The sequence below is a fragment of the Carya illinoinensis genome, chromosome 1 (genome assembly GCF_018687715.1).
Source record: "Carya illinoinensis cultivar Pawnee chromosome 1, C.illinoinensisPawnee_v1, whole genome shotgun sequence".
Taxonomy (NCBI): Eukaryota; Viridiplantae; Streptophyta; class Magnoliopsida; order Fagales; family Juglandaceae; genus Carya; species Carya illinoinensis.
Genome location: NC_056752.1, coordinates 41,145,888 through 41,171,504, shown reverse-complemented (window position 1 = coordinate 41,171,504; position 25,617 = coordinate 41,145,888). Strand labels below are relative to the sequence as shown.

The following is a 25,617-nucleotide window of genomic DNA, read 5'->3' as shown; positions in this document are numbered from 1 at the left end:
GTGCTATGATTATTTGGTATATTGTGAAACTTTGGTTAAGTTGGCCCAAATTGGTATGTGGTGCATTGTCGAACTGGCTGAAGTGTATGGGTTTATGAGCACATTAAATTGGGTGCCATATATGTTGGTGTAACAGATGCTCAATGTTATATATTATTTTGTGTTTAGACTTATGGAAATATCAGTTACTATATATCGACATTGCATATCCTCCCGTTTGTCTAAAATTATCACCCAATTGCAACATCTTATATACATTGCTTTGTGGGATTGAATTGCCCTGTAGAGGCGTTGAAGTGCTTATAATATGTTGGTCTATTGTGACACTTTGGTTAAGTTGGTGGGTAATTAGAATGTGGTGTTTTTTTGTGAACTGAAGTGGATGGGTTTATGAGCACATTAAATTGAGAATGGTGCTACTATATATTGTGTATTTTCTGACATGTTGGTGTAACAGATGCTCAATTGAATATATTATTTTCTGTTTAGACTTATGGAAATATCAGTTACTATATATCTTCATTGCAGGATAATATGCCATATCCTCCTGTTTGTCTAAAATTATCACCCAATTGCAACATCTTATATACATATTTCTGTTAGACAATTTATCTCTTTGCAAAATATTATGCCATATCCTCATGTGTATATTTCTTCTCCCATGCATATATACACTGTTTAATATATACTCTTGACTGGGGGCTATTTTTACTTCAATATTATGATAGAAAATGAGTTCTGCTTCTCATTCCGGGTCAAGCTTGGAGAGACCACTTTGCTATTGTGGCTCCCAAGCGAAACTACGGATTTCGGGAAAAGCAAAATCTTTTGGTAGAAGATTTTTCAATTGTCCAAACTATAAGATGAATAAACAATGTGGCTTTTTTGAGTGGATTGATCTTCAAAGTGAGCAAAACACTTGCTGTAAGATGACGTTGGAGTTAGCTGAACGGAGACACGAAAGGGTACTTCATGACACGCTGCGTATGGAGGAAGCCAAATTTACCGCATTGGAGAAGAAGTACAAGGGAGCGTTGAAAGTATTAAAAGGCTCATGGCTTTTTTTTGTAATAGTTTGTGCTGTATTTTTTGCCATCTTCAGTGGTTGTAATGTCTCTCGGCCAATGCTTCAGCTCATGTAACTCAACCCCTTTTGATGTATTTGACACTTTGATTAGTTAATGTATTAGATGTGTCATATGTAATTTCTTCATCCTGGGACTTTTGTATGTATTTAAAATTTGTAGCCAATTTCCTGGGACTTTTGTATGTATTAGCCAATTTCTTTTCCAATTTCCTGGGACTTGTGTATGTATTTGAAATTTTAGGTGAATTTTGTAATGACTTTAACCTCAATTGATTGTATATAGACCATTTCTTTATGTGGTCCCAGTATTCTTAGCATGCCTATTTGGGTTTCTTTCGAATCAGCATATTGCAAAATCCATTACCCATGAGGCAGTGAATTATTGGATACCAACTTTTGACCTCAATTGAATACTTAGTATTCAATATCAAATAGCAACACAAGATTACAAGAAACTACGAAAAATATGCCTTTGGCTTCTCATTACACCTCAAGAGCTTATTACACTGAAAATAGACCAATCCATATAAGACAACTCCTAATAGACCAACGAGTATAAGACAAATCCTGCCCAATCGGCTTTTGACCACAACTGGAACTGGGCATCACCTAACAAAGATTTGGTTGTTATTTCTTGCACCTGTTGGATACACTAACTACAATACGTTGCACCAAGTCAAAAGACGTGAAGAATCCGTTTTATACCGTTTGATCACATCAACAAAAAAATAACCCCTTATAGTCTTTTGGCATCAAATCATGTCCGACTAGAAAACACAAATTCAAAATGTGATCTATGTATATACATCCGAATCTGACATCACACATTTTTCAGCTTGCCTCCTCCTTTCTGACGAACAAATTCTCAGATGTCATTTACATATACAAAATACAAAATATACAAATTACAGCCAACTTGCCCAAATAAGTTCATAAAGGGGAAAAATACACCACATCTTGTGGTGTACAAAACATGCACCAGCTCTCCTCCTTGTAAATACAATGCTTTTGTGAATTATACAAAATCATTACATCAATGCTCCTGACCCATCTCCACCCAGGGAGCTTTGGTTGTGTGTCATCCAATCATAAAAAATCTATGATTAATCCAAATAAACAAATCTTTATCAAATAATAAATAATATTACAAAAATGGCCTAGATAAGTGAGAAATCTTACACTTTCTTGACTACCAACCATAGGATGAACACTTTCTTGACTACCAAAAAACATAGGCTGAACACTTTGCGTGGTCCCACTACTGTCCATGACCTGTTAAACAATAAGTGAATTTTATCACAATGACACCTATTGACCTCCTTCAAAAAATATGCCAAAAGAGCTTATATCTAAAAATATACCGTAAATTGTCCATCATTGGTTATATCTGCTTCTGATGGCCCAAATAAATTCCTATATGTGCCCATAGCTACTGTATGATTGTCATCTCGCTAAAAGTGGAGTAAATAGTTAATTTTAACGTCATTAGAAATAAGTGAACCTTTATCATAATGACACCAAATCCCTATAGACCAGTTTTTATTAAAGCTTGCTAAAACATGCACCTGTTTTCGTTTTCCACCCACTTGTGCTTTCTTCTGTTTGGCTTTAATCTTCCGCATTTCTGTCTCCATCCTGGATGCTCTTCTAAGAGATGGAGGTCTTCCTTTTCCTCTAACAACAAGTGGACTCTTCACTTGTTGTGAGCTACCAACTACAGCCCCATCTAGTATTGTAACCCCAGGTTCCGAAACTTTGCATTGCAAAAATATAATAAAAAAAGTAAGCGACACTTGGTGTCAATCCATCATAAATAGCAATTGTAAACCCATTTTTGTAAATACAAAATACAAAATAATAAAATAATACAAAATACAAAGTATTAAACCTGTTTGGCCGCTAGAATTGGGTCGATGGTTCTGACGATATAATCCAGTCATCTCATGTATCCTCTTCTTGGCATCTTCAAAGAAGTTATCAGATTCCACCGCGTAATCTATCATCTCATAACACATATTCAGAAGAATTGATTGTCTATTACCATTTGGCCTCTCATCCTGCGCATCGTAGCTAGATCGGATTAACGTGTATCTTCTCTTGATGTCCTTCCGCCATCGGTCTAAAATGTACCGATCTGGCAATGATTTTACACCATTTGTCTTGAATACAGCCAAAATATGCCTACACAGTATTCCCCTCATCTGAAATAAACCACATGAACAGTTTGCATTGCAGTCATCGACATTAAAATCCACAAAATATGTAACCTGTTTTGTGAACTCATGAATACGAACTTCATCTTCTACCAAATAACTCTTCATTACACCATCCATTGTCTGTAAAGATGGATCCAAATCAAGCACACCGATAACTTGCTGTTGAACTTCCTTGAATTTTGCGTTCGTGTACAACACCTGAAATTTCTTTTCAATTGGCGATCTAGATACGCAGGGAATGGTGCCACTAAAGGAAAGAAACTCTGCTTGATTTTCATTCTCAATTTTCCTTTTTAGCGCATTGTCAAACTGGTCGACAAACTCTTTCAGGTTTGTCTTTGAATGGACATAACCATCAAAGAAAGCATTCATACTCTCGCTGCGCTGAGTGGTACTCATTCCCGCCCAAAAATGGTCTCTTAGAAAAATGGGTACCCAATGCGCACGCTCCAAATATAAACTTTTCAACCACACATTCTCATGTAAGTGGTATGTATTAATAAACACGGACCAACATTTTTCAAACTCCTCAATAGTTTGTGTGTCGTATACACATTTCATCAACTCGGTTTTCAACCCACTTTTATATGCAGCATATGCCCCAAGCTTCTCAGGGGCCTTCTTCAGTATATGCCATAGGCAAAATCTATGTCGAGTTTCTGGGAAGACAATAGCAATTGCATTTTTCATTGCTCTGTCTTGATCAGTAATAATCGCCTTCGGAGCTACTCCGTCCATACATTGCAACCAGGTTTGGAAAAGCCATATAAACGTCTCCGTGTCCTCACTGGAAATCAACCCAGCTCCTAAAAGAATCGACTGCCCGTGGTGGTTTACACCAACAAATGGTGCAAAGGGCATCCCATACCTATTAGTCAGGTATGTGGTGTCGAATGTCACGACATCACCAAAATACTTATAGGCTGCCCGACTACGTGGATCTGCCCAAAAAACATTTTTTAATCTCCCGTCATCGTCTAAATCCATCAATGCAAAAAATCCATGATTCTTGTATTGCATCCTTAAGAAATAATCACGAAGTGCTCCAGCACCACCTGCACCAAGTCGTAGATGACGGGCTTTCTCGATGTAATTGCGACAATCCTTTTCCAGAAATGGCAGGTTCTCAAAGCCACCTGCGCCAACTACAAGAGATCCGTAACTCTTGTTCAGTCGGATACCAGCTAAATCGTTGGTGTCAAGGACTCTTTTAACTGTCTCACTCACTTCTCTGTTACATCGATAGAAGCGAGATTTCTGTGGGCTGATAACATGATTATGTGAATTATTGACTGTTGTCAACTGCATCTTTCCATCGACTCTCAACGCATTTATCCTTGCCTTGCAGTCTGTCTTTCCCGTCGGACGTGGGTTGGCAACATTGGATGTCTTAATCCGTGCCTTCCCTCCCCGTGCACAACCAATAGTAACATATCTGACACTTTGATCTTCTGACCTCTCACTCCTTTGTGTCATCACCCCAAACCCGCATTTCTTAGCATACTGCTTATAATAGCTAAACAAATCTTCAAATGAATTGAACTCCATGCCCGACTTTGGCTCCTCAATCATATCATCACCTTTCGACGATGGCACTACATGTGATGTACCTGGAGTGCAATCGTCGATTTCACGTTCACCTGGACTGCCATATGAAGTTTCCCTCTCTTCTTGTCTATCAAATGCATGTTCTTCCCCTTCTCCCATGCCCTGTAAAAGTTGTTCACTTTTATCTCCACATTACGAGAAAACACTTGGTAATGGCATACTAAATAAAAAAAAAAAAAACCAAAATTGACCATAACAAAATAATAAATCTGGTATCATTTTATGGCACTATCAAATAAATAAAAATTTTGTATGTAAGCTTCACCACAATAGAAACTCATTAAACTCATTACCAGAGATTGATGTATTCAGCCCACTTTTGACGTAATCAAATCTATACATTGATGCTAATAGTTTATAATTTAGGTAGTGGAAGTAAACAATGAGGAATTAGTAACTTTCCTATGAAATAACCTATATCTTGGTTGATTAAATATCTGCATTGTTCCATTCAAAAATTTCTTCTCTTATGGCGTTCAACAAGTAAAATCTGTAACATAAACTCCTTTAACCAACTAGTTGCATAACAAGTTCATTAAACCAAATCATATCCAACAGAAAAGTGCCAATAAATAATGGTGCAAAGATTTCTTTAAAAATATTTATATATATTCAAATCATTAACCAAATATTAAAGCCATCAATAACCGAATATTAAAGCCACGGTTTTGTACTTGAATCACACCTTTACATTTTGTAGTCATCAACCAACGTAAAAAACATCAAACCAATATCATTGGCCTCCTACACGACACAAACCCGACCAAAACCAAACCACATTAGCATACAACATTTTCAAAGTCCTCTATGGATTCACGTTCAACAATATATATTTACCATGTTCATTCAAATCCCACAAAACAGAGCCACATATATATCAAACAAATTATGAAAATCTGTATTTTTTTTTTTTTGAAGCATGCAGATATGGATCCATCTCAGAACCAGAACCTGGCCGTGGTGGTGCGGCCGTGGTGGTGCGGCCATGGTGGTGCCGACCCACGAAACTGACCACCCACGTCCTTGACCCGAGATGCTGGGCTGAACTGCTGGCCCTCGAATCTGACCCGAGCAGATGGCCCACTCAACTGACCCGAGCTGATGACCCACGAAGCTGACCCGAGCGATGGCCCACGGACCGGACCCGAGCAGATGGCCCACGGATCTGACCCAATCTCAACTGAAACCAACCTGACCCAAACAAGATCAGGCCTTTGACCCACTCCAACGCAGACCGGACCACCCCGAAATCAACCCACCCAACGGCAACAGCTCTCTGCACCCACGCCGATCGGATTTCTTCCTCCTTTCAGTTCTGGGGGGCTCGCGAATGGAAGAAGCGGGAAATCTATCCTTTCGGAAATGCTTTCAATCTGCACCGGTTTTGGTTTTCATTCGTATTTTTTTTTTTTTTTTTTTTTTTTTTTTTTTTTTTTTTTTTAATAAATGGAGGCTGACGTGGCGCAACGCCACGTCAGCCGACTGCATCCCGATTACATCGGGCGACTGCGTATAGAACTACTGTTATTATTTTTACTAACATTATTCTAATATTTTATTTTATTATTTTCTGTAATGTTATATGCCTGAGTCTTTCCTTTAGTACAACACTCTGTTTATACCAAAGTCTCAACACGAATGCAAAACTCTATATAGATATGTTCAGAGTAACCTTTAAGCATATACATATACAAACTGTACTACAGGTAATGATATTGAAAACATATACTGATTTATTCAAGACAGAACCAACGAGCCAAACAGATTTATGACTAAACCCTAATATGCAAACAGATCCAAATAATAATCAGGAATCGTATACAACAAGATTAATAATCAAGAAGATAAAGAAATAAGCAAAATAGAGCAAGAAAGAAAGAACACAACCGATTTACGTGGTTCGACCCTAATGGTCTACGTCCACGGCAGGAATGGGCCTCAGAGCTTTATTGATATCAATATCCATCACAGAGAAGCCTCAGAAACGTTCTCAGATTACAGAGCACTCATTTACACTCAAGAAAATCAAAGATTTGATTTTCTTCCCAAACATGAACCCTAGTTTCCCCCTTCTCTTCACTCTCTCTCGGACCCCCCCTCTCTCAATCAGCCGAATACACAAATGAAATTAGGTTAAAGAATACAGCTGAAACGATGCATATATATGGCATGACAGATGGCTCCACGTGGACAGATCCTACGGCTCAAACTTGGCCTCGATTTGAAGTAGCTTACAGTCACGTGCTGGTCATGAGGCTTCACTAATCCAGAAGCTTCTTTACATCCATCCAAACGTAACACATAGAAACAAGAGAGGTCAGATTAATAAAGCATAATAATAAATGTAATTGCCATAACATTTACAAATCTCCACCTTGGCAAAACATTTATTTGCCAAAAAAAATATCAATCCTCATCATTGGCTCATTCCTGCACCTTTCCCCCTAATGGGGACAGACTCTAGACTCCATGCCAATTAAGTTCAGACAGTGTCTGAACTTAGACTTTGGGAGTGACTTGGTCATCATATCTGAGGGGTTATCCTCAGTTGAGACCTTCTCCACACCCACAACCTTAGACTCTATAACATCCCTAACAAAATGAAGCCTTATATCAATATGCTTAGACCTTTCATGGAAAACTTGATTTTTAGCTAAGTGAAGTGCACTCTGATTATCACAGTGCACAGAAATATTACCATTAAAAAAACTTAACTCATTTGCAATGCCCTTTAACCAAATGGCCTCCTTTATTGCTTCAGTCAATGCTATATATTCAGCCTCTGTTGTGGACAAAGCCACAACAGATTGTAAGTGTGACTTCCAACTAACAGCCCCTCCAAAAGCAGTAAACACATATCCAGTTAAGGATTTTCTAGAGTCTATGTTTCCTGCAAAATCAGAGTCTACAAAACCAATTAACTCACATCCTTTCTCAACACCCTTTCCATAACTGAGTCCTAAGTTAGAAGTGCCCACTAGATACCTTAGTACCCATTTAATGGCTTGCCAATGGGGTTTACCAGGGTTCCCCATAAACCTACTAACCACACTCACAGCATAAGTCAGATCAGGTCTAGAGCAGACCATTGCATACATTATGCTTCCCACCATGCTAGCATAGGGAACTTGTTGCATAAAATCAATATCAGAATCTGTTTTAGGGGCCTGATCTGTAGATAATTTAAAGTGTTGACCTAAGGGTGTGTTAACAGATTTAACAAGTTCCATACCAAATCTTTTAAGAATTTTAGAGATGTAATTTTTCTGAAACAGGTATAACAGTCTAGCACTCCTGTCCCTCTCAATTTCCATACCTAAAATTTTCTTAGCAGGGCCCAATTCTTTCATTTCAAACTCTGATTTCAGCATGCATTTAACTTGATCAATTATAACAGTGTCTTTACAAGCCACCAGCATGTCATCAACATACAATAGGAGGTAAACAAATATTCCTTTTTCCTCCTTGTAATAGACACAGCTATCATAACAACTTCTTTTAAAATTATTGTTAATCATGTGTGTATCAAATCTTTTATACCACTGTCTAGGTGACTGTTTAAGACCATATAAAGATTTTTTAAGAAGACACACTTGATTGTTTTTAATTTCATTAGTAAAACCTTCAGGAGGTTGCATATAAATTTCTTCTTCAAGTTCTCCATGCAGAAAAGCAGTTTTAACATCTAACTGTTCTAGATGCAAGTTTTCAAAGGCTGTATAAGCAAGAAGTAGCCTAATTGAGCTATGTTTAACCACAGGAGAGAAGATTTCATTGAAATCAATCCCTTCTCTCTGTGTAAAGCCTTTGGCTACAAGCCTAGCTTTAAACCTGGTCCCTTCTATCCCTGGTATGCCTTCCTTTTTCTTAAAGATCCACTTGGATCCCACTAATTTTACTCCTTTGGGTTTTGGTACTAGAACCCAAGTTTTGTTCTTATTCAGGGATTCCATTTCCTCATGCATGGCTAATACCCATTTAGAGGAGTCTTTGCTGGTCACAGCTTCTTTGTAAGTTCTAGGTTCCTGATACACTACTTCATCAGCCACTGTTAAGGCAAATATGGTAAGTTCAGCTTGACCATATCTAGAAGGTGGTTTAATCACCCTCCTCTGTCTATCTCTAGCCAGATTCCAAGATCTAGCTCCACCTTGACTTGTATCCTCTGAAGTTTGACCCTCAGAGTCACTGTCATTACCAGTTACAGATTCAGGTTGGGTATTAACCTGCTCCACCTCAATCTGAGATCCCTCTAGGAACTTGTCATTATTATTCACTGACTGTGACTCTTGTACCCGAGCCATCTGTGACTCATTAAAGGTCACATCTCGGCTCACTATACATCTAAACCTACCAGGTCCTTCTACCCATAGTTTGTATCCCTTAACCCCTTCAGGATACCCTATGAAAATACACTTAAGTGCCCTAGGTTCCAATTTGTCAGTTTTTGAATGTGCATAAGCTACACACCCAAAAACTCTAAGGTGGTCATAAGTGGGAGGTTTTCCAGACCATAGTTCCTGAGGTGTTTTAAACCCTATTGCTGAAGAAGGACACCTATTTATAAGATGAACTGCTGTGTTTGTTGCTTCTGCCCAGAAGGTTTTGGGCAGCCCTGAATTTGACAACATACACCTCACTCTTTCTAGGATAGTCCTATTCATTCTTTCAGCAAGTTCATTCTGTTGAGGGGTTTCTCTCACTGTTTTATGTCTAATAATTCCTTCCTTTTTACAATACATGTTAAAATCATTTGACAGGAACTCTAAACCATTATCAGTCCTTAAAACTTTGAGTTTTCTACCTACTTGATTTTCAACTAGGTTTTTCCACTCTTTAAACTTCTCAAAAGTGTCACTTTTATTTTTCAGTATATAAACCCAAACCTTTCTTGAGTAATCATCCACAAATGATAGGAAATAGCTTCCTCCATTGTGTGAATTTACTCTTGCAGGTCCCCATAGATCAGAGTGGACATAGTCTAAGGTTTGTTTGGTATTATGGATTGCTGGCTTAAAGCTAACCCTTTTAGCCTTCCCATAAATGCAGTCCTCACAGAAGGGTAGGTTGCTTAGATTATGGTCAGTTAACAAACCTTGTTTTTGCAACTCTATAAGTCCCCTCTGACTCACATGCCCAAGCCTCCTATGCCACAACACAGATTGGTTCTGTACAGTATTCTGTACAGAAGATGCTTCCCCAACTATAGTTTTACCAAGTAGTGTGTATAAACCATTCTTAATCACTCCTTTCATAATAACCAAGGACCCTCTTGTAACCCTAAGAACCCCTGCCTCAGATTTGAAGGTATGGCCTGATAAATCAAGCATGCCAAGAGAAATTAAATTTCTCTTCAACTCAGGTATAAATCTAACCTCCCTTAAAACCCTTTCAGTACCATCATGTATTTTTAGTCTCACTGACCCTATACCCATGATTTTGCAGGACTTATTGTTTCCTAGAATTACTTGCCCCCCATCTAACTCAGAGAATGTCTCAAACCATTCTTTGATTGGACACATATGAAAGGAACAGCCAGAGTCCATTATCCACTCTGTTTTTGAGTCAACCTCACTTACAGTGAGTACCTCAGCACTTTCATATCCTTCTAATACTACAGAGGCATCTCCTGCCTCTTTATTCTTATTTTCTGTATTATTCTTTCTTTCAGGACAGTTCTTCTTGAAATGTCCTTCTTTATGACAGTGAAAACACTTAAAGTGTTTTCCTTTTGACTTAGACCTAAACTTCTTGCCCTCATTCTTGCCCCTCTTTTCTCTTTTTTCTGTTCTACCCCTGACAGTCAAACCTTCCCCATGATTTTGTTTTGATTCCCCTATGTATTGCAGTTCCCTAGTATGAAGTACAGATTGTACTTCATCTAGTGTAAGAGAGTCTCTTCCAAACATCATGGTTTCCTTTATGCTTTGATAAGATGAGTCCAAAGAACTAAGTAAAAGAATAGCTTGATCCTCATCCTCCACCTTGATATCTATATTTACTAGATCTAGGATGATTTTATTAAACTCATCAAGGTGCTGCCCTATTGAAGTTCCAGGGGTCATCTTAAAAGTATAAAGTTTGGTTTTCTTATGAAGTCTATTTGCTAGGGATTTAGTCATATACAAGTTTTCTAATTTGAGCCATATACCAGCAGCAGTTTCCTCACTGGCCACTTCCCTCAGGACCTTATCCCCAAGGGATAGGATTAAGGCACTGTGTGCCTTTTGGAGAATGTCCTTATGGACAGATTCCTTGTCTTCCTCTTTCGAGGAAGATCCTTTCTTTTTCTCACCTAGGAGGGCATCTTGCAGTCCATGTTGGACTAGCAATGCCCTCATCTTAATCCTCCATAGCCCGAAATCATTCTCCCCAGTAAATTTTTCAATATCAAACCTCATGGTCCCCATCAACCTAGGCTCTAGATACCACTTGTAATGTTATATGCCTGAGTCTTTCCTTTAGTACAACACTCTGTTTATACCAAAGTCTCAACACGAATGCAAAACTCTATACAGATATGTTCAGAGTAACCTTTAAGCATATACATATACAAACTGTACTACAGGTAATGATATTGAAAACATATACTGATTTATTCAAGACAGAACCAACGAGCCAAACAGATTTATGACTAAACCCTAATATGCAAACAGATCCAAATAATAATCAGGAATCGTATACAACAAGATTAATAATCAAGAAGATAAAGAAATAAGCAAAATAGAGCAAGAAAGAAAGAACACAACCGATTTACGTGGTTCGACCCTAATGGTCTACGTCCACGGCAGGAATGGGTCTCAGAGCTTTATTGATATCAATATCCATCACAGAGAAGCCTCAGAAACGTTCTCAGATTACAGAGCACTCATTTACACTCAAGAAAATCAAAGATTTTCTTCCCAAACATGAACCCTAGTTTCCCCCTTCTCTTCACTCTCTCTCGGACCCCCCTCTCTCAATCAGCCGAATACACAAATGAAATTAGGTTAAAGAATACAGCTGAAACGATGCATATATATGGCATGACAGATGGCTCCACGTGGACAGATCCTACGGCTCAAACTTGGCCTCGGTTTGAAGTAGCTTACAGTCACGTGCTGGTCATGAGGCTTCACTAATCCAGAAGCTTCTTTACATCCATCCAAACGTAACACATAGAAACAAGATAGGTCAGATTAATAAAGCATAATAATAAATGTAATTGCCATAACATTTACATTTTCTATTACACTTGTTTATATTTTAAGTAATTATTTATTTTAATTTGTGATATGCAAAATTATTTACAATGCTTCAAATAAACAGTATGATCGAGTATGAAAAAATCCACACTTAAATAACATTTAATGTTCGTTGAATGCTTCATCAAGAATTTGGCATTCAACAGTTGCTTTAAATTAATTAAGTATGATGTAGTAAGAACTTATATGGTTTGAAACTTAGAGAAAGAGAAGCGCAAAATGGAACATTTATGGATGGTTCTTTGATTTCTTGAGAGTTTTTTAAGATGTTGGGTTCAATTGAACCTTATGCACATGTTTCTTTGTTTATGTTTGTCCATTAACATCATACATGGTTATGTCAACGTACAACAGTCTATCTTTTATTTGTAATATTTGTAATACTTTACAGTTGTAGTAGTTTAGATTATATATATATAGGTAGGCTAGTTAACGCTGTTAAATAGAGAGAGGCTACATACGACGTTGCGGTCTAAACATCAAGCGTAATTTTAAGGGCTCTTCCCGCTCAAATTAAATAGTACATAGTCATGTAAAAGATATTCTATATAAGGGGAATAAATCCTCAGAAAGAGGGATCGAATTTAATCCATTTGACATGATATCAGAGCTTTTTAGAATTTTTCGATCTATTTTGTTTCGGTCTATCTCTAGTGTTATGGTCCTTTGAGGCTGTCGACAGTTCTCTGCAGAACTTCTAGGATCTTGGACCGTGATCTGAAGCTCGGGAATTTCCCTAGCAAATCAAGCCCGTGCTCTGCAGCTCGGGAATTTCCCCCAACAAATTAAAAAAAAAAAAATTCGTGATACCTGTATTAGGAAACCCATCCGGTCAAGATCGATCAACCCGGTGCTCTGCAGTAACACGGTTTCAGATCTTTGGTCAATTCTTTTCGCTCCTCAATCCTTGTCTTGTAATCTCCATCGGTCAAGATTGATCACTCCAGGTTTCAGATCTTCGATCAATTCTTTTCTTCACTTCTCAGGTTTTTCGGTCTTTAGACCATTCTCGGTTGCCTTCCTTTGCCTATCATTCTCGGTTGCTTATCATTCTCAGTTGTTTTATTTTTTTCATTCTCAGTTGTTTTTCTGGTCGACCACAATTATTTTATTTCACCTTTCTAGTTTCTCAGCCTTTTTAACCGTGGTCAATTTTTTTGTGGGTTTGCCATGGGATATAATTTTCTATCATGGGTATTATAGTTTATTAGTCTTGTCTCGGGTTCTATTTAATCTTCTTCTTGGATTTAATTTTTTTATGATATTTTCGGCTTTTAACATGGACTCCGTACCTGTATGTACCAAATTTTTGGGAAATAATTATTCTACGTGAGCATTTCAGTTTGAACTTTTTCTTAAAGGAAAAGATCTTTAAGGGCATATTGATGGCACTGATTGTGCCTCTAATCCTGATAAATCTAAGGATTGGGATGTGCTTGATGCTCGAATTATGTCTTGGCTTCTTGGCTCAGTTGAGCCACATATTATCACCCACTTACGGCCTCATCGTACCGCTCAATTCATGTGGACTTACTTAAAGAAAGTATATCATCAAGATAATGGTGCTCGTCGTTTTCAGTTACAGCATACGATTGCCCTGTTTTCACATGACAATCATTCCATCCAAGACTATTATTCAGCGTTTCTGACTCTTTGGAACAAATATTCTGATTTGGTTACTACAGATGTTCCTATTGCCTCTCTTTCCACTATTCAAAGTCTTCACGAGACTCGTCGTCGTGATCAGTTTCTTATGAAACTCCGCCCCGAGTATGAATATGTTCGCTCTTCTCTGCTGAATCGCTCACCTGTTCCTTCTCTTGATGTTTGTTTTGGTGAGTTACTTCGTGAAGAACAAAGGCTCAGTACTTAAGCTTCTCTGGAACACTCTCATGGAAGTTCAGGGTTCCCTCCTATGGCTTATACTGCTCAACGACGAGGACCCCATATTCATTCTCGCACCTTACAGTGTTTCTGCTGCAAGGAATACGGGCATATTGCTGCTAATTGTCCTAAGAAATACTGTTCTTATTGCAAGAAGAAGGATCACATTATCAAAGACTGTCGTATACACCCCCAGAATCGTCAGGCTCAAGCATTTCAAACTTTTGTAGCACATGGTTCTTCCTCAGGTGCTTCCTTAGATCTTGCACCTCCTGCAACAAATTACTGCACACCAGAAATGGTGCAACAAATGCTAATTTCGGCATTATCTGCAATGGGGTTTCAAGGTAAAAATACAACTAAACTTTGGTATGTAGACTCGGGTGCTTCTAATCATATGACGAATACTCCTACTGCTCTATGTCATGTTCGACCCTATACTGGTCAATCTGCCAATGGTAGTGCTTTGCCAATAACTGCTATCGGAGATGCCTCTTCTCAATTTACTGATGTGTTTCTTGCTCCTCAACTTTCCACAAATTTTATTTCTGTTGCTCAATTAGTTGATAACAATTGTGCTGTTCATTTTTCTGGTGATGGATGTGTTGTGCAGGACCAGGTAATGGGGAAGCCGATCGCGAAGGGACCTAAAGTGGGGCGTTTATTTCCACTATTTTTACCTATTCCACTACTTTCTTCAGTTTCGTCTATTAAGTCCTTTACTTGTCATAATATTCCAGCTCTGAGTATGATGTGGCATCGTCGATTAGGTCATCCAAATGCTCAGATTTTATCTCATGTATTGCACTCGGGTTTTCTTGATAATGAAGAACGTTCTTCTTTATCTCTTCAATGTGATTCTTGTAAACTTGGTAAAATCAAAATTATTCCATTTCCGTTACATGCTAGTAGAGTCTCTCACTGCTTTGATCTTATCCATAGTGATGTTTGGGGACCTTCCCCGATTAGTTCACGTGAAAAATTTAAATATTATGTGACTTTCATTGATGATTATAGCAGATTCACTTGGGTTTATTTTCTTGGCTCTAAATCTGAGATTTTTCGTACATTCATTGAGTTTTTTGCGTATATTGACAATCAATTCTCTGCGACTATTAAGACATTACGCACAGATTCTGGTGGTGAATATTTGTCTGCTAAGTTTCAGGCATTCTTGGCTTTTAAAGTTATTATTTATCAATGTTCATGTCCTGCTACTCCCCAACAAAATGGAGTAGCCAAACGCAAAAATCGTCATCTTCTTGATGTGGTACGTATACTCTTGTTAGAATCATTTGTTCCATCCATGTTCTGGGTCGAGGCTCTGAAAACTGCTACTCACTTGATTAATCGTTTACCTTCCCAAGTCTTACACATGGAGTCTCCCTATTTCCGCTTGTTTGCTAAACAACCTAGTTATGATAATCTTCGTATCTTTGGTTGTATATGTTTTGTCCATTTACCTCCTCATGAGCGACATAAATTATCTGCTCAATCTGTTAGATGTGCATTCTTGGGATATAATGTGTGTCAAAAGGGATTTGTTTGCTATGATCCCACTTTACATCGTACGTGCATTTCTCGAAATGTTATTTTCTTTGAAAATCAACATTTCTTTCCTGTGTCTTTTATACCTTCTTCTTCTATTGTGGTCCTCCCATCTTTTGAACAGCAATTCTCAGATCTTCATCCAGTCAGCTCCCGTTTTAAACTGGGTATTGTGCATACAAGACGCTCCCACTCACAGTCTCTTCCGCTAGCTCAACCAGTATCTAACCCTACCATGCTCTAGGATCAATCAGTTGCAGCACCTTCAGAGCACTTGGTACGTCGCTCTTCTCGAGTATCAGTACCTCCGGATAGGTATGGGTGGTTTGCTTCTACTCTTTCTACTACATTATCCAATTTTGATATTCCCACATGCTACTCACAAGCTGTCAAGCATGATTGTTGGCGACAAGCTATGCAAGAAGAAATTGACGCTTTAGAGGCCAACCACACCTGGGACATTGAGCCATGTCCTCCCACCATTGTTCCTCTGGGTTGCAAATGGGTTTATTCAGTCAAAATCCAATCTGATGGAAGTTTAGATCGTTACAAAGCTCGGCTTGTTGCACTCGGGAATAATCAAGAATATGGTGTCAATTATGAAGAGACCTTTGCTCTTGTGGCTAAAATGACTATTGTTCGTATGATTCTAGCTCTTGCTGCTTCCAGTTATTGACCACTACATTAGATGGATGTTAAGAATGCTTTCCTTCACGGGGATCTTAAAGAGTGTATTTATATGAAGCCACCCCCAGGATTGTTCACCTCTCCGACTTCACATGTGTGTAAGTTTCGTCGCTCTCTTTATGGTCTCAAACAGGCTCCGAATGCTTGGTTTGATAAATTCCGCACAACTTTATTACAATTTTCATTCAAGCAGAGCAAGTATGATACTTCATTGTTTCTTCGGAAATCAGATATGGGTATTGTTGTTCTTTTAGTCTATGTTGATGATATTGTGATCACTGGTTCCGATTTTGTCTTACTTAGCCAGCTCAAGAGTCATCTCTTAAAGTCCTTTCATATGAAAGATCTTGGATCTCTCACATATTTTCTTGGTCTTGAGGTGCATCGTAGTCCCTCTGGTATTTCACTCAATCAACATAAGTATGCTAGTGACTTGGTGGCTACAACTGGTCTACAGGAGGCTACTTCTGTGGATACTCCTATGGAATTAAATGTCAAGCTTCTCAAAGAGAAGGGTGACTTACTTTCTGACCCCAGTTTATATCGAAAGTTGGTGGGTAGCCTTGTTTATCTCACTATTACTAGATCAGACATTTCTTTTACTGTACAGCAAGTCAGTCAATTTCTTCAGACTCCTCGTCATCTTCATTTAGCTGCTGTTCGTAGGATCATATGATATGTTAATGGCACTTCTGCTCGTGGTTTATTCTTCCTAGCCGGCAACTCGACTCGTCTTGCTGCTTATAGCGATGCTGATTGGGCTGGTTGTGCGGATACACGTCGCTCCATCACTAGTTGGTGTGTGTTCTTAGGTAATGCATTGGTCTCTTGGAAGAGTAAGAAGCAAGACCGAGTTTCTAAGTCATCTACGGAATCTGAATACCGAGCGATGTCTTTAGCTTGTTCTGAAATTATTTGGCTTCGAGGTATGCTTGCTAAGCTAGATTTTTCTGAGACCGATCCCACACCTCTACATGCCGATAATACGAGTGCTATTCAAATCATGGCCAATCCTGTCTATGATGAGCGCACGAAGCATATTGAAGTCGATTGTCACTCTATCTGTGAAGCATTTGAAGCTCGTGTTATCACTCTTCCACATGTTTCTACTGAACTATAAATTGCTGATATTTTCACCAAGGCTCTCATTCGTCATCGACATTGCTTTCTAAGTAGCAAATTGATGCTTGTTGATCTACGGGCATCAATTTGAAGGGGGCTGTCAACGTATAATAGTCCATCTTTTATTTGTAATATTTGTAATACTATACAGTTGTAGTAGTTTAGATTATATATATATATATATATATAGGTAGGCTAGTTAACGCTGCTAAATAGAAGGAGGCTACATACGGCGTTGCGATCTAAACATCAGGCATAATTTTAGGGGCTCTTCCCGCTCAAATTAGACAGTACATAATCATCTAAAAGATATTCTATATAAGGGGAATAAATCTTCAGAAAGAGGGATCGAATTTAATCCATTTGACAAGTTATTAATTCGTTTTCACTTCAAATTAATATGCATGGAAGATGTGCGAGATATATGCATTTTTGTTAGTTCAATAATGAAATGGGTAGTTGCCATGCCAATCTTTAATCAGGCTTAGTTTGGATTGAAAAATAATTTTATCTCATCTCATCATTATAATTTTTTTAAAATTTTACACAAAATATAATAAATAATTCAATTTTTTCAAACCTCAAAATAATGATGATATTCTAATAATATTTTATTCAACTTTCATATAAAACTATCTCATTTCATCTCACTATCCAAACTATACCTTAATATAGAGTTATAAGTGGGTATATCTATATATAAACAAACAATTTATTGGAAAATATAAACTTTTTTTTTAATGCTAACGGATGTAGTAGGTTTTTACATTAGTGACATGTTTGGTATAAAAACTAAAATTTTTTGCCTATTTCTCACAACAATAATAAAGCAAACAGTAGGACAACGAGTTCCATTTTCCATGTAATGCCTAATGATTTTGTAGAGATGATTATTCTTGCCTATAAAGATTGAAATAGCTATTTCTTGATGTGTATAAGAAATCGTGTCTAAGAAATCATCTAAATGATAAAAAATAACTTCATTTAGTACGGGAAGTGGGGAGGGAAGCTTTGCTAATTCTCAAATAAACCAACCAAAAATTGAGACGAAGTCTTTATTTTAGGCTTGGAATTGTGAAGATATGAGAGAAAATTCTCTTCATAAAGTGGATAAACATAAAAGTAGTAATCCTCTTTGACATGAGTACAATCAAGGATCTCCTGTCCAACCCACAAGTAATTTCCATTTCATCTATTTTCCTTGTTGCACCGTTCAGACTTGAATTTTTCAGCACCAAATAGAGATGACACTTGACGCAAAATCACAGGAAACTGTCTTAATATCTTCTCCTTCAATTGTCCATTTCAATTCTTTGTTTAGCCTTTCTCCTTTTCTATGAGTTGGTGCTTGCTTGAATTTCTTCTAGTGTTTTTCCTTTGGTTTCTGGGACTAACTTCGCCACGAATAGAACAGTCATCACAGAAAATGCAGAGTAGATGAAAAAAGTGCCTGGAAAAGAAGAAGAAGAAAAAGCAAATAAAGGAGTGTTAAAAGTCATCAGTTGAACAACAGTGCAAACTAAGAATGCCTTTATTTTTGTACCTGAAGCACTCCAGCGCATTAGGAAGTTGAATGTATAGGAAACTGCCCAAGCACCCAACCAATTGACCAACACCACCAAGCTCCCAGCAGCCCCCTTCACATGAATTGGGAAAATCTGCAAGAGAACGCGTTTCAGCTCCCTTTGGCCTTTACACATGTTCACTGTGAAGAGAAATTTTTTCTTCCAAATGAATTGGGAGAAATTCCTCCAACCCAGTCTATCAAATTGCCATGTCTTGTTTAAGCATGTGAGAGACTTCTCCAACCTAGTTTTTAGGAAATCTTTGTTGCACTTTGAAAATGTAGGAAGTTACCTCCGACATAATCACCCAAGGGACTGCTCCCATTCCAATAGAGAAAGATGCTATGTATATCTGAATGGAAATAGGTAACAATAAAAACCCATCTTGAATTTGGATAGGCAGAGAAAGGTTGTTACATTTTACTGCATAAATTTATAGTTGGAACAGTTACTTTACCAGCACCCCACCAACAGCTAATATTGCTACCCACTCAGGCAATAGGCCGTGGCTCTGATTCATTAAGATCACAAAATCAAGTTCAGATCATAATGTGACAGAAACAAGTGGATGAAAGAGCTTTTTCAAACACATGAATAATTTAGTGATTACCTTGAGAACGAAGGAAGTTCCTGCTAGAAAGCAGCCTAGAAATGTCCCTGTTGCAGAAATCTAAATATGCAAAGCATTAGCCATGAAAATAATACTCACCCTCTTATATAACCTTCGTAAGTTTGGTTCCAAAAATGGAACTTTTGCAAATGTTTCAAATAAATGCTATAACATGATATACCATTATAAGTGGCCTTCTCCCTGATTTGTCCATTAATATTGCTCCCACTACAGTTATTGGAACCTGTGAATCAATTTTAGGTCATTTGGGTTTGTATGAAAGTTTTGAGGATATGGCTTTGCGGACAGTGACAGAAATTGAATACCTGAACACAAGCATAAGCTATAATTCCAATTTTGGTTGAAGAAAGTCCTGCATTTTAGATAATAGAAGCAGAAAATGAGTTTAAAAGGATGAGAAAAAATAGGTGAAATGAAATGGATATAAAAGAAAAGTCTCAAGAGACCAGACCAGCAACAAAAAATGCATTAAGAACTTAGTGTGTAAAGACCCCGAATTACCAGCTGATGCAAAGGTTTCACTTGCATAGAAACTTATTCCATTTATTCCTCCAAATTGTTGAAATATCATCAATGCAATTCCAATCTAAACATAGTCACCAAATGGCTATAAGTCAACACACCAGGACTTTCGGGTATACCCGATTCTAACATGGAGACAAAGTTTCTGCAAATATAAGAAAGATGCTTACAGTCACAGGGCGAATATGTTTGCCTTGAAACAAGTCCATCAATTTAACTTTTTGAAGAGTCTGAAGAGTTTTGATATTATCCTGCCAAGAAACAAGGGAAATACTCAATTTCTCAGACATTCTGAACTCACAGTAAGAAGCTTTAAAATGGGAGTTCAGCAGGGAAGTACTAGAATTTCGGAAGCTTCACAAGTAATGTCAGCATCTTTGCCACGAAGTCTCTGTAGTGCAACTTCAAACTCTTTCTCATGGCCAACCTTTGCCTGCAAAGAATGAGCTTAGTCTCATTTCTTGTACAATCCTGTACCTTATTTGAAAATAAAAGGTGAGAGTGCTTTAGTTTTATTTGAATGCTTACCAGCCATCTTGGAGACTCAGGTACAAAGCACAGACCCACAAGCAGGAAAATGCATGGAACAAGTCCTTCAAATCAAAACCAACACTCACTCCTTGAGTGGAACTTTATACTTCTTTAAAATTAACATGTCCATTCTTTTGAAATTGAGCTCAGTTCATCTTTGTGGTAAACATTTAAAATTTAGTTAACTCACCAGTCAAGGCAAGTGTTCTCCATGTCATGACTGTTCCCATTAGGAATGCTACTGAGGATCCAATGACAATCATGAGCTGCAGAAAAAGCACAGCAAAGGAGAAAGAATTAAGAGATCAACCCATTAATCTGCATCAGTGAGCAAGATTCATAAAGAAAATAATCTTCTTGTCCCACCTGATTCAATGTTGTGAGCCCTCCACGAAGATTCTTTGGCGCTATTTCAGCAATAAATATTGGCACCTGTACATCCACTTTGCTAATTTTGGTCAAAATTTTGAAATATTATCATTCAGAGGGGCCAAAAAAACATATCATTAGATTAAACAGCATTGCTCTCAGACATCCCACCCAAAAACATCAGAAAAACCAGAACAAAGATAGCTGTCAAATAATTACCACATAGGAGAAAACTCCAATTCCATATCCTGTGAATAACCTTCCCATGTCAAGGGGAAAAGCTCCCTACATTAAAGTCATTCCAAAAAAACCATAATACCAAGAAGTTTCAGCAAGATGAGAAGATTTAATCTCTTACTCGAAGAATTGAAATGTGCAAACAGCGCATACTTTAGAGAAATATACAGCAAGCCATCCTGCAATGCAGAAACCAGCTGACATCCTCATTGCCTGCTTCCATTAAAACTCCAAAAGGTTAAAATACATGTTTTAGTAAGAATAGAGATGACCGAGGTTGAGCACTGCCAAATCATAGTGTCAACATACCCCTTTTCGACCGATGAAGTCAGCAATCCTACCACTTGTGACAGCACCAAGCATTGCACCAATCGTTAATATGGAGCCAAACATGGAATACTGTCATATTATGTAGAATTAGCAGCAATCCATACAATGTTATACCGTAATTTGAAGAGGAAGATCATGAAATAAAGTCCAACCTCGGCTAGAGAGAGTTTAAGATCTTCCCTGATAGCAGATTGAGTGGGTGCTGAATAGCCCACCTGCCAAAATAATAACTTAAACTAAACAAACCCATCTTTTTTCTTTCATTGTTTTTGGGTCCTAACCAAAAGAAAAACACCAAAAAGAAGAATACTAATTAAACCCATAACCTTTCTTAAACCTCGGACCAAAAACCCTTTCCTAAGCTACTCTTTTTGCTAACAAGATGGGCTATACATATTCACTTCTAAGAGAAATTCAATATACTTACACATGATCCAAATTCGAAAGAGCCACTGACAGCAACAAATGTGCTAAGCAAAACCATCCGAATGGATCCGCTTTCAACACTCTTATCAGGATTATTATTTCCATATCCAACATCTTTTTCTTGCCGGATGAATGGCTTCTCCAAATCTTCAAAGCCATTAACTTGACCATTATCAGCATGGTTATACTGCCCAATTGCCATAGCTGTCTGTCTCTAAAGCAGTACTTCACCAGTTCTAGTTTCTGAAAAACAAAGGCAGAAAACAGAACTGGGAATTGGTGCGAGAGAAGCTACGGTTTGTGCCAGGGTATATATAGATGTAAACATGTACGTTCTACCAGCAGTTCTATTACAACTGGTTGGCTAGAGATTTTAAGGTGATGAATATATATGAAATTATTGCAACTGGCTGGCTAGAGAACTTGAAAGAATATTTTTTTTTTTTAATTAAAATCTAATTAATGTTTTAGATTTTAAATTTCATTTCAAACATTATATTAAAAAAAAAAAAGTTCCACAATTATGGAATCTTTAATCAGATATTTATTGATTTTGTCTTATTACATTGATTCGAAACAGCCAAATACATAGTTGCATTGCTACCTAATTTGCATGAAAGCTGTCCCCGGCAACAGATGATTATGAATTATTATTTACTGCTGGTGCATATAAAATTATATAAATATATATATATATATATATATAATATGATGAAATAGGAAAATAGTCAAATTTAATTGCTGGTGCAGATAAATCGTAATATTGCCATGTTCGTTTCCAGAGGCCAACCTGGACGATGCCAATTACTTAAATAGATATATCGTATGCGTACGTTTTGCCAACTTGCTCAGGTGATATCTATGATGTGGCAATCTTATCGTGATAAGAAGATCATGAAAAAATAAATAATAAATAAATTTTTTATTCATTTATGAAAAACATCATATCACCTGAGCAAGTATTTCTCAACTTTAAGTACCATTTCTTCAGCAGGTTATGATCCAGAAACAAGATAAATAATTGGTATTTGGTTAAGCCACTTTACGGACAAATTGACAAATTTGTGTTGAAAATATTTTAATAAATAGACAGGAAACTAGCTGTACGTACGTGACTCATCCATGGGGCTCACTGCTGTCTTTCTTTGGAAAAAAAACAATATCATAAAACTCCATCCGTACGTCAGCATTTCTATCATGAATTATTGCATGCCCTTTCTAAAATATGAACTTAAAATCATTTCTCCAACTTTGTTTTAAATGAGTGGCATTTTTATAAAAGTAGCTTCATTTCACATAAATATCTTTAATTTAAAACATGATTATATAAAAAAGGGTAAAAAGGGTTGTGCATGTATCATTACTGTATTATTACCATCTAATTGACTGAGATGGCATTCAAACCGAAAAAGGGCAAAACAATATTATGGGAGAAAATTTAAGCGGTTGGCAAGTTTTTCCGAAAATATAAGGAATCAAGTATGCTATATACGGTTATTTTTCTGTACTTCCTGTACATTCTATTAATATAATTATTTATATTAATTTTTTTAGAAAAAATATTCTTGCATGCACACTTTGTATATTAATTCAAGCACCGATATTAATATGTAAAGCATATGTTTAACTAAACGAAATGAATTGAAGATGAAAATAATTTTCATGAGATATGAGATTTTTTTCTTCTTTTAAAAATTTTTTTACATTTTTTTTAAATAAAAAAGTTCATCGGTACACGAATTAATACACAAAATGTACTTGTACATAATAAAATTCATTTTTTTATAATACGCAATCAATCATATTAATAGAGTGAGTAAAAGAGTACGTAAAAATGACTACATGTAAAATTTTTATTTTTTAAAACAAGTGCAAGATAACTTAAATGAAGAAACGGTTTAAAACATGTTTAAACTTAACATATATTAATGAAAGAAGGCAGAATTAATTTATATCATAGCATTCATTGGATTTCATTGTGGAAATTGGAAAGTGTCGACTTTAATATCATGTCTTTAAAAAGGTGATGATTAGCTTTACTATTCATTTTTTTTTTCTTTTTATTATTTGAATTTAGATTAAAAAAATCTCAAAACATAACTTTTTACATAATCTAAAAACAAATAAATTCAATCAACCAATATAATTATATAATTTAATTTAAAATAAATTCAATTTTATAAAAATTGACATTCTTTTGCTCTTTAAAATTATATAAGAAAGTCATGTTCAAAGATTTTTAATCCAAATTCAAATAGTAAAAAGAAAAAAAATATAAGAGATGATAATAAGTAGTAAAGGAAATGTAAATATATCATTACCTCTTGAAAAAAGTATTCTATAGTCATCTTTACTAAAAAAGTTAGGATTCCAGTGATGTATTTTCTATCTTGGAATCAATTATGAGCTATGCCCAGATCAACCTAGAACCCTGCTGCATGCATATACTTACCTCTGTATATATGCATGCATGCATGGATGGATGGTAAGTTGGCCACTATTTTTTGAGTATAATTGTGAATCTTTATTGAATAAAATTGGAACAAAATTCAATCAATACAATATTTCTCACTAAGCACAGTATTTGTAATTTGCCTAGGACCATCCTCTATCCACACTCTTTCTATACTAGACAAAGCTAGTTTTGCAAGTATATGTGCTACTCTGTTAAATTCTCTGTACACAAATCTTGTAGACCAATTAGTCCTTCCTTTAAGAATTTTCTTTATATCTTCTATGAACACACCATAGTCTGTTAGAACCTCCTCGTCACTGCTCAAGTCCTTCACGACAACCTATGAGTCCCCTTCCAGAATTACTTTACTCAGCCCCAATTCTATACTTAAGAGAACAGCTCTTCTAGTTGTCATGGCTTCTGCTGCACAGGCCCCCACTTGGATCTCAACACCCGAACATAGACAAGCTAGAATTTTTCCTTGATCATCCCTCACTACAACTCCAAACCCAACTCTTCTATTGGTGGCATCCACTACAGCATCCCAATTTACCTTAACCATCCCCACCTCAGGCTTTTCTCATTTAACTTCCTCTCTTCTCACAACTCTAGCACCCAAACTTCTCTTCTTGATTAAATTTGCTTCCTTAAACTCTGACAGAGCCAGTTTGGCAGCTTTGAAAACATTCTTTGGATCATCAAACTTATTTTCAAAAACAAACAAATTCCTCCTAAGCCATTACCTCCTCATATAAGCCATTAGTTTCACTTCCTCTATACTTAATTTCTGAACCATAGAGGTCCATAATTCTGCAAATCCAATTTCTGCATTACACCATTTCCTTACAGGACTTTCATCCACCGCCCATACATCTGAAGCTGCAGAACAACCCCAAATCATATGTACAGCTGTTTCCACCCCCCTCTCACATATAGGACACAAGTTAGAAGCAGAGACTTTCCTTTTATATAGATTTTCCTTTGTAGGTAATAGCTTGTGACTCACTCTCCACAAAAACAACTTCACAACACCTTGCACATTTAGGTTCCATATTTGCTTTCACATCTCCCCCACCTTATCTTTCCCTGAACTTTTCCCCTTTTTCCTCCTAATTTTTTCTTTCTCGGGGAAATACGCAGATTTAACAGAAAATC

The 25,617-nt window shown here is 36.9% G+C and overlaps 2 protein-coding genes across 4 annotated transcripts; both read right to left on the bottom strand.

Moving 5' to 3' along the window:
* Nucleotides 1-1,766: 1,766 nt before the first annotated feature.
* LOC122274261 (protein FAR1-RELATED SEQUENCE 5-like) lies at nt 1,767-6,338 on the bottom strand. 2 transcript variants are annotated; one of them, XM_043083294.1, is made up of 6 exons: nt 5,863-6,338; nt 2,976-5,013; nt 2,653-2,840; nt 2,449-2,538; nt 2,267-2,359; nt 1,767-2,184 (listed from the first exon to the last, which is right to left on the bottom strand). In XM_043083294.1, the coding sequence occupies exons 1-6, from the start codon at nt 5,896-5,898 to the stop codon at nt 2,116-2,118; spliced, it is 2,514 nt and encodes an 837-aa protein (XP_042939228.1). In that variant the 5' UTR covers nt 5,899-6,338; the 3' UTR covers nt 1,767-2,115. The 2 variants fall into 2 exon arrangements, with proteins under 2 accessions (XP_042939228.1, XP_042939218.1); XM_043083284.1 differs by having other exon boundaries at nt 1,767-2,359.
* Nucleotides 6,339-18,422: 12,084 nt separating this feature from the next.
* Nucleotides 18,423-22,371, bottom strand: LOC122274244 (sugar transporter ERD6-like 16). 2 transcript variants are annotated; one of them, XM_043083266.1, is made up of 18 exons: nt 22,009-22,371; nt 21,734-21,796; nt 21,561-21,650; nt 21,405-21,464; nt 21,234-21,299; nt 21,012-21,077; nt 20,836-20,911; nt 20,643-20,707; nt 20,455-20,547; nt 20,285-20,365; nt 20,094-20,178; nt 19,898-19,944; nt 19,753-19,815; nt 19,572-19,631; nt 19,419-19,472; nt 19,254-19,313; nt 18,940-19,054; nt 18,423-18,846 (listed from the first exon to the last, which is right to left on the bottom strand). In XM_043083266.1, the coding sequence occupies exons 1-18, from the start codon at nt 22,207-22,209 to the stop codon at nt 18,731-18,733; spliced, it is 1,461 nt and encodes a 486-aa protein (XP_042939200.1). In that variant the 5' UTR covers nt 22,210-22,371; the 3' UTR covers nt 18,423-18,730. The 2 variants fall into 2 exon arrangements, with proteins under 2 accessions (XP_042939200.1, XP_042939207.1); XM_043083273.1 differs by lacking the exon at nt 21,734-21,796 and having other exon boundaries at nt 22,009-22,370.
* Nucleotides 22,372-25,617: the final 3,246 nt, after the last annotated feature.